Source organism: Oncorhynchus masou, chromosome 11 (genome assembly GCF_036934945.1).
Source record: "Oncorhynchus masou masou isolate Uvic2021 chromosome 11, UVic_Omas_1.1, whole genome shotgun sequence".
NCBI classification, from domain to species: Eukaryota; Metazoa; Chordata; class Actinopteri; order Salmoniformes; family Salmonidae; genus Oncorhynchus; species Oncorhynchus masou.
The window spans coordinates 40,689,341-40,701,095 of NC_088222.1; the positions used below are offsets into that span (position 1 = coordinate 40,689,341).

General features: G+C 40.9%; 1 protein-coding gene across 1 annotated transcript; it reads left to right on the forward strand.

The window, feature by feature from the left end:
• The first annotated feature begins 4,171 nt into the window (after nucleotides 1-4,171).
• Nucleotides 4,172-10,775, forward strand: LOC135547873 (5-hydroxytryptamine receptor 3B-like). The gene is given in 9 exon segments (XM_064977090.1): nucleotides 4,172-4,366; nucleotides 4,639-4,683; nucleotides 5,684-5,793; nucleotides 6,595-6,764; nucleotides 8,484-8,641; nucleotides 9,484-9,694; nucleotides 9,892-9,966; nucleotides 9,969-9,983; nucleotides 10,510-10,775. Coding segments are annotated over 9 exon segments (1,245 nt in total).
• Nucleotides 10,776-11,755: the final 980 nt, after the last annotated feature.

Consider the following 11,755-nt stretch of genomic DNA (forward strand, 5'->3'; position numbering starts at 1 on the left):
TGACCTTCATGTCTTAAAGTAATGATGGACTGCCATTTATCTTTGCTTATTTGAGCTGTTCTTGACATAACCCTATTTGGTAAAAGACCAAGTCCGTATTATCTTCTGTATACCATCCCTACATTGTCACAACACAACTGATTGTCTCAAACAGAAGGTTTTGGGTAGTCTTTCTGTCAACCCAGAAGATAGTTATCATGATCGCTAACTGGCTCCTCGAAGAGAATGATAGACAAACGCATGTGCCACACAGACATACAGAGGCAATATTGCTGGAAATGAATTGGTAGATAATGTTACCTTTGGCTTTTTAAGCCAATTACGGATATTAGGGGTGGGATAATGTCAATGTGGATTTGATGGGATGGTATGCAGAGAAAGTGAGCGGAGTGGAGCTGGAGCGGAATGGCCTTCACTCCAATTTCGCTTCTTATCCAGATCCTTATTAGAATTTGTACAAATAATGTTCTTCGGCCATACAAGATTTTTTATTTGATATATTTGATTTATTTGTATGATTATTTTCCATATGGGCAGGACCAGGATGAGGGAACAAAGAAATATGATTTGTACGGATTTCATTTCTAGTCCATATTTCGAGGTCAATTTTTAACTGGAGTAGTGTCATTGGAAGTAAATAGGAGTCTATGTGAGGCTATATATATATTCCACCACCTGGGTACTCCAACCCAATGTTTTCCAACCGGTCCTGGCCCTGCACATATTTGATCTATTCCAACACTAAAACACCTGATTAGTTGTCTAGTTGAATCAGGTGTGCTAGTGGCTATTAGATCAAACATGTAGAAAGGCTGAGGGTCACAAGGATCAGTTCGGGAAACATTACAATGGTACTACATGAATGGAATGGAACCAACTAAAAATTTGCTACGCACATTGTTTGCCAGTTTGCAAGCTCAGATAAGTCTCACGTAAGTCCACAGCCTGGCAAATATGTTCAACATCACTCACTCATAGTGTACAGGAATCATGATCCATTTATACCTAATACAATATAACTTAAAGTATCCTTAAGGTTTTGAAATGATACACCAGAACAGTAGTGGCCAAACAGTTCAAATAATAATAAATATATATATATATATATATATATATATATATATATATATATATATATATATATATACATATATACATATATACATACATACATACATATATATATATATATATACATATATATATATATATATATATATATGTGTGTGTATGTCAGCTGAGAGGCATGAGGCTATGTAAAGTCCCCCCCAATAGCAGCAGGTGGAAATGTCAGGGTAACAGCGTGGCAGACATATATGGAGAGCTGTGGTCTTGGTCAGCCCCTATTTTGGGCCCTGAAATGATAGCTGGTGCCTCTGTTTATCATTCCATTTACAACGCTACCAGGGTTTAAGTGAAAAAGGCAGTGGATGTTTTTCTGACATACACAAAAAGACACTTGAACCCTGACCCTGATTACTGTAGATAGGACATGAATTTGGGGCGGGGAACACAGTTATGTCAAGCTATAATTGGGGGCTATAAATGGGCTAGAGACATGTTGATTAATTACTAGCCAAATAGTGGATGAACTCACTAAAACTCTATCCCAAATGCCATTAATCTGATCATGTACTTACTTTGTACTGTGTGAAACGTAATGTGTAATTTGCCTAGTCTTGCATTCCTCTGTTACAAAATAGAACAAATAACCAATAGATACAGTGAGCAAATTAGTGTGAAACACAACAAATGGGAATTGTTTATGATTAAGCATAATGAGTTGAAGCTGGTCGGGTTTTGTCCATTTTGTAGAATACTAGCGGACTAAACTCCACTCCATGGTGAAGTTCATCATAAACTTTCTTCACATTGGAGTGGAGTTTAGTACACTAGTAGGATACAGGTATATTCCAAAACTATGGGTAGGCTATGCATGTTGTTAGTGCTTTTGACAGACTACCTTTCGCTAATTACAGTTATTGCAAAGATTTATGACAATAACATAACTATTTTTCCACCTGGTTGTTGTGATACGTTGAACGAGACGCCATTTCAAACATATTTGTAGGTCAGACAGAATACTTCGTGACAACAGTTTAGAAACAAATATAATCTCCCACACTTGAGATATATTGAAACAAATGTGTCATTCACTGTTTCACAAAGGAATAAGGTCGTGTTGTGAAATGATTTAGTGGCTATCCACACAGAAAATGTAGGATGCATCTCTTTTGGTTAGTTGTTACCGATCTCATGGAAGGTTGAAGTTTTTTTAAATGTCACTTGTTGCATTTTTATTCCACTCCGTTACTTAGTGCTCACCGAATTCGTTGTTTTCCCCATGTTCACTCTGTTGTTCAACTCTCATGGCAGAAAAGGCCGAATGTGTTGTTTATTTCCCCCAGATGCCTACACTTCGGATTTGAAAAAAAGTTCATCTCTCAAACAGCCATACCCAAGCAGAGCTGAGAAGAGCGTGTTCGCCTGTCCAAAAAACGGACGCGCGCAACCAACTATGGGTGCGCGCGGTTACGGCAATGGACAAATAACGTTCAGGCAAATTATTGATACATCATTATCATTATTAAGGATAAATAAACGTTAGCCTAAACTGTTTTGAAATATGTGCACCTACTGTATAGGCCGGGGGGGGGGGGGTTCTTCCAAGGAATCTTTAGTTCAAGCTCATTTACTGCATTTTTACTCAATTTAAAAACTCTAAAATGGTATATGGAGAAGAGAAAAAACAAGCAAAAATGCCCCAAACATCATCACATTGGCTGATGTAGCTTCCTTCACCTCAGTCGACAAGGAACATAACATTCTACAAACTCTACTTTAGTAAATCAATCAGCAGTTATGCAACTCGCCATCTCCAGCCATCTTTCACCTCTGCACTGCCACAATACCAAAGGAGTGGGTCTGCCTCACTCCTTAAAAAAAGTATCATCTTACCATGTTAATAGAAAATCAATACAGATGCCACTCAAACTTTCCCACACAGGTCCATTTACTGTTGAAAGCGAGTAAAGAAGAGACATCAAACTATCCAGAATACATTTCAGAACGAAAAGAAACAGAAAGAAAGGACAATTACTTTGAAGATCATCTGACATTACAACATTTTCAAGGGGAGATTTAGGTGTATAAAACTGATTGGGGATCGGCAACTGGTTGCTCAACATGATATCTATTCTCTGGCTTCTACTAAGCTCAGGTAAGATTTACTCACACAGTTTTCCTCTTCTACAATCAGTTTTGGATTAAATATCCATAAATATGAATTAAATAAAACATTAAAGACCACTTTACCAGTCAGTGCTATTAAGAATTGTCTACATGAAACAAGCAACTTTACATTTAAAGATGATTGACATGTTATTGCAAATGTATGACTTAATGGAACCCTTCTTTGAGCTTCCTATCCTGTAAATCCAATTATATGATCACAGGCAGTCCATCCCTTTGAATCTCAGTGTTTTAACTAACTCTGAATCTAGGGTTGCAAAATTCCGATAATTTCCTCAAAATTCCCAGAAATCCTGGCTGGAGGATTCCTGGATTTCCTGTTTATTCCATCCTGATTCCATGAATATTCCAACTGGGATTTCTGGAAAACCTGGGAATTTGGGTAAAGTTACTGGAATTTTGCAACCCAATCTGAAACAGACAATTATTTTTCATGTGAGACAGATAAATCAAGATTTAATGCATGGATGGTAAAATATTTTTTATTTAATAATAATATGTTTCTTCATTATGTTTAATATACATGTTTTTCATTCTTAGTAGTGGAGTTAACCATTGTGGAGACATAACCATTGTGGTCACAATGTCTGTACACGTAGCACATTGAATTAATGGTCTTAAATTAAAATTTGTGACACAATAATCACGTTGAGAATAGATTATACCATAAATTATCAGGTAGACTTTTGTCATATACAAGACGGACAGGGTTTGCATTTTATTTGATAGATATAGGGTTGCTCAATTCAGTTAACTTTCCCAGGTTTTCCAGAAATCCCAGTTGGAAGATTCCTGGAAACAGGAGGGAATAAGCAGGAAATTCTGAATGCTCCGACCAGGATTTCTGGAAAACCTGGACCTAAAAAATAAAAAAAATAGAACATTTTGTAACCCTATATATCAATGAGTTGAATTTCATATGATTGGTTTACTACTTGACTTCCATTCAGCCCCTCTAGCTGAACAGGTAGCAGATAAACCCAAGAGGTCTGCTCTGAACCAGCTCACCAGGACCCTCCTGCGTAAATACAACTGTGGAGTGAGACCTGTTCAGAACTGGACCAGACCCACGCTAATCCACATAGACCTCATACTGCAGTCGGTCCTTGATGTGGTAAAGAAAAATAACTATATGGCCTCATCTAAATCCTTCATTATTTAAATATAAAATACAATACAACTACCTGCCATGCTTCTGGTAATATGTAACACAAGAAATGAAAACATTGTCAAAATGATCATTTAAAAGATTACCATTTCATACAATTTGTATGAAATGTTAATCTTGTTTCAATAAATACATTTTGACCATTTGTATTTAAACATTTCAATAATCCGCCCAAACAATTTACACACAAAAATATAATACAAATCTACTTTTTACAGGATGGAAAGACCCAGCAAGTAACCACAAGCATTTGGTACCGGCAGGTTGGTATGAATTGTCTTCTCTTATCGGTGTTAATGATAGTCCCAAACGGTTTTGCTTGTCAGCAATCAAGTCTTCAAGATACTGTATGTAACTTTTAAAACATCTAAATACGTATTTTGAGAGTTACATATATTGAAAACTTTATTGCTGAGAAGCAAAACCGCTTGGGACTATGTCAACAATGGATGAATGAAACAAATACCAAAAGGTAGTTTTTGGGTGGAATTTTCCTTTAAGGACTGGGGAGTTTTTCAGGATAAAAAAAGAAACGGAATGGAGCTAAAGCATAGGCAGAGTCCTAGATGAAAACCTGGTTCAGTCTGTTTTCCATCAGACACAGAGATGAATTCCCCTTTCAGCAGGACAATAACCTAAAGCACAAGGCCAAATCTACACTTGAGTTGCTTACCAAGAAAACAGCAAATATTCTCAAGTGGCTGAGTCACAGTTTTGACTTAAATTTGATTTGAAAATGGTTGTCTAGCAATGACCTCCAACAAATTTGACAGAGCTTGAAGAATTTTGAAAACAATAAACGGGCAAATATTGTACAATCCAGGTGTGCAAAGCTCTTAGAGACTTACCCAGAAAGACTCACAGCTGTTGTAATCACTGCCAAAGATGATTCTAACATGTATTTGAATACTTACGTAAATTAGATATTTCTGTATTTAATTTTCAATAACTTTGCAAACATTTCTAAACACATGTTTTCAGTTTGCTATTGTGTGGGGTAGTGTGTAGATGGGTGAGAGAAAAAATAAAATGTAATCCATTTTGAATTCAGGCTATAACACAAAATAAGTAAATGGGTATGAATACTTTCTGAAGGCACTGTATAACATGTCTGGAAGACAGGGAGCCTGCTTCAGCAAATGCAACTTCAACCTTGTTTGGCATGCAACAATTGCGTTGTTGAATGCCAAAACAGTCATGCACCCATCTGTCATGTACTTCATATGAATGGTCTTGTGATGCGTTTCCCGTTTGTGATGTCAGATCTGGACCGATGAGTTCCTGGTGTGGGACCCCGAGGAGTTTGACGGGATCACTGAGATCTCCCTGTCCTCTGATGCTATATGGGTGCCCGATCTCATCATCAGTGAATTGTAAGATTTGACACCGTATGTATTCCTGTTCAAATTACATAACATGTCATTGGATTACTCAATACCCTCACATTACTCAATACCCTCAGATTCTTCTCAGAAATGTTAAGTATTTGGCATTTTACTTTAAAATGACAAACAAGTGTGCTAACCCTAAACATGCTGACCACTCGTGCATTGAAAAATACATTTACACATACATGTTATTAAATCATTGCATTCAGGCGCTAAAGTAGAACTTGGTTCTATTTGTGATGCTTGATGCACTGCAAGTCCCACCTCCTCACCCATGTGGGTTATTGAAAGATGAATTGAGGTCCACACTCCAGTCGGTGGTGGTAATGCACCTTAGAGTTGGTTGCCAACCACCATATAAAGTCCAATGAAGAAGAAGAAGAAACCTGAAGGAGGAGAGATTACGAGAAACAAATTCGGTTTACCCTTTTATCTGTGGATTAATTGTCGGAGTAGAGGACCTAGTGCATTTCAGGCAAAATAACAACCCAATGTTTATATCCCAGGACAAAATTAGCTATCAACAGCAAGCTAGTTAGCTAAATTGCCATAAATGTTTGCTTTTCAACTTGTCCCCGAATTAATATAGTTGATTCAGAGTTTGTATTCATATTTCAACCTGCATGTCCTAATCGAGTCTGGTGTGGAAGGACAAAATTAACATGCACACAATGGCACACACACACGGTCTGGTCAGCATGTTGGGGTCCGTGTCTCATGTTCAACATACAGTAAGCAGCTGGAACTCCTATCTTACCCATAAGTCTGTGGTCTTCCCCCTGTTAGTGTGGATGTAGGGGAGTCCCCTGCCATCCCCTATGTGTATGTCAACTCGTCCGGGATGGTGAAGAACAACAAACCCATCCAGGTGGTGTCTGCATGTGACCTGGAGCTGTACGCCTTCCCTTTTGATAAGCAGAACTGCACTCTGACCTTCCGCAGCTGGCTTCACTCAGGTTAGCCTAGAGAGAGAGATGTAAACATGCTAATGTAGCTACCCAGTCAAATGACTACACATCTGGATCTGCACAGATGGATGACGTGGCAGTAACACAAAATTAGTAATAATAATGGAATATATTTTCATAGACAAAATGCATGCATTAGGCATTAGGCATCATACATACAGTATTTAGTACATTACAGTAGTTAGTCATTTGATATACACTGCTCAAAAAAATAAAGGGAACACTTAAACAACACAATGTAACTCCAAGTCAATCACACTTCTGTGAAATCAAACTGTCCACTTAGGAAGCAACACTGATTGACAATATATTTCACATGCTGTTGTGCAAATGGAAAAGACAACAGGTGGAAATTATAGGCAATTAGCAAGACACCCCCAATAAAGGAGTGGTTTTGCAGCTGATAACCACAGACCACTTCTCAGTTCCTATGCTTCCTGGCTGATGTTTTGGTCACTTTTGAATGCTGGCGGTGCTTTCACTCTAGTGGTAGCATGAGACGAAGTCTACAACCCACACAAGTGGCTCAGGTAGTGCAGCTCATCCAGGATGGCACATCAATGCGAGCTGTGGCAAGAAGGTTTGCTGTGTCTGTCAGCGTAGTGTCCAGAGCATGGAGGCGCTACCAGGAGACAGGCCAGTACATCAGGCCAGTACATCAGGAGAGGATCAGGAGGAGCACTGCCAGAGCCCTGCAAAATGACCTCCAGCAGGCCACAAATGTGGATGTGTCTGCTCAAACGGTCAGAAACAGTCTCCATGAGGGTGGTATGAGGGCCCGAAGTCCACAGGTGGGGGTTGTGCTTACAGCCCAACACCGTGCAGGATGTTTGGCATTTGCCAGAGAACACCAAGATTGGCAAATTCGCCACTGGCGCCCTGTGCTCTTCACAGATGAAAGCAGGTTCACACTGAGCACGTGACAGACGTGACAGTCTGGAGACGCCGTGGAGAACGTTCTGCTGCCTGCAACATCCTCCAGCATGACTGGTTTGGCGGTGGGTCAGTCATGGTGTGGGGTGGCATTTCTTTGGGGGGGGGGGGGGCGCACAGCCCTTCATGTGCTCACCAGAGGTAGCCTGACTGCCATTAGGTACCGAGATGAGATCCTCAGACCCCTTGTGAGACCATATGCTGCTGCGGTTGGCCCTGGGTTCCTCCTAATGCAAGACAATGCTAGACCTCATGTGGCTGGAGTGTGTCAGCAGTTCCTGCAAAAGGAAGGCATTGATGCTGTGGACTGGCCCGCTCCTTCCCCAGACCTGAATCCAATTGAGCACACACCTCATCAGGAGCATGCCCAGGCGTTGTAGGGAGGTCATACAGACACGTGGAGGCCACACTCACTACTGAGCCTCATTTGGACTTTTTTTAAGGACATTACATCAAAGTTGGATCAGCCTGTAGTGTGGTTTTCCACTTTAATTTTGAGTGTGACTCCAAGTCCAGACCTCCATGGGTTGATAAATTTGATTTCCATTGATCATTTTTATGTGATTTTGTTGTCAGCACATTCAACTATGTAAAGAAAAAAGTATTTAATAAGAATATTTCATTCATTCAGATCTAGGATGTGTTATTTTAGTGTTCCCTTTTATTTTTTTTGAGCAGTGTATTATTAAATCAATAGCAGGTCATATTGACTGAGTGTCATTAAGGCTTGTGTCATTAAACTCCGTCCCTTGACCTTTACCATCGTGTATGCAGTGAATGAGGTGAACCTGACACTGTGGAGGAGTGCGGAGGAGATCGCAAATGACCAGAAGTCATTTATGGATGATGGCGAGTGGGAACTGTTGTCTGTGCCCTCCCGCTACTGGCATCTCCGCCTGGACGACAGAGACTACGCCCACATCCAGTTCAACGTGTGTACCTACCGTGTACCAGATATCTCTTTGTTTCCCTTTAGATACTCGATTTGAATGAAAGTCATTTAAGGAATACAATTATGACCTATACGCCTAGTTCCATCTGTATCGACTTACACAGCAATGCATATCCAGCCAGTCGGTAAATATAGAATATGTGAATAGGTGTGATAGTGGGATTTTCTAAACGGCTTGATGTCTATGCAACAAAAAAAAGTACACACTTCTCTTGTAGGGAGAATGTGACTGTACAATGACAACTAAAGCAGATTGAGTAGCGACAGTTTTTTTGCCATCCCATCCTCCTTGTCCTCCTGCTGTGAGGACGTTAAAGGGATCAGCCAGGGCTTCACAGACGGGATTAAGCGCTAATGCTAATAGATGAGGCTGAGGCGCGTCCAGCCTGCTGAGAGAGAGAGGGACCATAATGAGGCTGTCTCTCTGGCAGCTGATCAATGGCCGCCTTGTTCTGCCAGAGAAATAGGCTCTTGGCCCGGCGCAGGTGGGTCTGAGAAGATAGGCTACGTAGGGCTGCTGTTCTACATTCAGCTCAGGAGGGCACTTAATGATGGATTGTCTATCCAGCAGGGCTTCTTGGGTTACATTTACACTATGACTCATTGTAAAAGTGGTTGTTGAGGGGATTTGTGTGTTTTTGGGGCACCGGAGGAGAATAGGAGGGTAGTCCTATCGAATAGAGTTTTCTCGTGGGTTCAGTTGAGGAAAGTGAGTTGAAATCAATCAAAGTCAAATTCGCTCACTCTTTCCCGCTCTCACTCTTTCCCGCTCTCACTCTTTCCCGCTCTCTCTCTCCACCTTGGCCCCCCCCCACTGGTCAGGTGTTGATCCGGCGGCGCCCCCTGCTGTACGTGGTGAGTCTGCTCATCCCCAGCATCTTCCTCATGGTGGTGGACGTCATCAGCTTCTATCTGCCGCCCAACAGTGGCACCCGTATCACCTTTAAGACCAGCATCCTCCTGGGCTACACTGTCTTCAGGGTCAACCTGATGAACGAGATGCCTGCCACCGCCATCAGAACACCACTCATCGGTATCCTACACCAGCTCCTTTCCTCATCTTTGTTTTGAACTTTCTCTAATATCGTGTGACACACCAAGCATGCCATTCATACCCAGCCATGGCCAATGCTTTGTGAAATGTCTTGAGACATATTTATGAAGACATCTTGAGACATGTCTTCCTTTTCTAACAGGTGTTGTTGATGTTTGGTGCTCTCCATCCTACAGGTGTGTTCTTTGCGGTCTGCATGGCGCTGCTTGTGCTGAATTTATCCATCTCCATCTTTGTGGTGAAACTCCTCCACCACAACGAGAAGGAGGTCAAGGAGATGTCAGTGTCCGCCTGCCTCCTCGACAAGTATGGCTCGTCCAGCCAGACCTTCCTCGAGAGCAACTTCACCTCTGTCAAAACGCTGGTCGACGTGGATCAGTGTGGGGGTGAGAGGGAGGATGTGTTGTTGAGAAGCTTTGTATTTGTAGGTCATAGGACATAAGAGAGTGACTAGGTATGAGAAACAAACACTTAGCAGGTGGTTGTTTTCCTAACTTAACACAGATTTACTTACCTCAGATTTCTGATTCCCTTTCATTTGTAATGGCCAGCTCTGACACGTTTACATGTTGACAACATCTCTCGCTTCCTCTGTGTTAACATCAAATGAATCATATAAATTATACATCTTTACAGTATGTCTACACATACACCTAATCATTTACCTTGATGGCGATGTAGCAACAAAATCTTGTCTTTGGGATAAAAATAGATATGTTCTCTTTGGACATTAATTTGTTCAACCCCATCATCACCCTTTATCACCCCACTTACAGTTCATGTTGTCCCTCCAGGCTATGAGTTTGACCTGGCTCCAGAGGAGGACCTACTGTCCCTGAGCGAGCTCCAGGAGAGTGCTCCACGGCTGGAGAGGCTGCTCCAGGAGGTGGTGGCCCTGCGGCTCTACCTGCAAGAAGGGGAGAGTGACGATTTGGCCCAGGCCGACTGGGTGGCCCTCTGCTGCAAGGTGGACATTCTTCTTTTCCGAGTCTACCTGTTCATCCTGGTCGTCTACGCCAGCACTCTGCTGCTACTGTGGGCCAGCTGGAGCTCTGCATGAGGAGAGGAGGAATTGTTGTTCAAATGTTATCGGCATGAGGAGAAAACATTTTATTGCAGAAAAACAAATATTTTTAAGTCTTTTTAGGGTTATTGATGAGGGCGACTTAATCCCTTTTCTCCCCCTTTCTTTTGATACTGTAGCTAGAAGCTATTGAGTGAACACTGTATTCCCATGTACAATTGGAAGATGGTGCCCATAAATCAATATGGGCTGATGTATTAACATATTCCTTCAACTAAAGATCTTCATAAACAGATATCTTACTCCTATTCTCCGGGCACATTCAGCAACGTCAATGTGATGTTATTCCACATTAACTTGAATCACCATGCTCCCCTGAAACTCGTACCAAATCAATAAAGCACATTCAAAGCTTAGGCAACTGCATTCCCTGTTGGTTCACTGATAGTCATAAAAAGACACATGAGCTACTCATAAAACCCTTGGCTGGGAACAATCTTTGTAAATAGAATTTTCACTTGAACAGCAGACATTTTTCTTTGAGCAGATCACATTACAACCGGTTGTATGGACACCTCTGAGTTGAGGAGAGAAATTAATCATGGTTATTGTTTGCTGTAATGCTATGTTGTAATGTTATGTTGTACATTCATACTTGTGATGTAACTTCTTAATCCCCATCATATCAAGCAAGTCCTGTTGCAAGTTTTTTTTAAATCAACTTTGCTCTTGGTTTGACTGTTTATCCTGTTTTTAGCTGGTGTTATACAGGTATATAGATGTTTTGGAATCATATCAAAGCCTCCAGCCAGTACAGTGAGTAAAAGTTTCTATCCAAGAAAATGGCTGGTTTGCTCTTAATACACCTGTACGCTTTTAACATAGCCTGCAATGTTAATCCTTAATAAAAGAGACTACATATTTTCAAGTGTTTTTGTGTGTGTCATAAATTAGCATTATTTTTCAATGGTATTATCTCGTCCAATCACATAAAAAGTCATAAATTCAATGTTGTT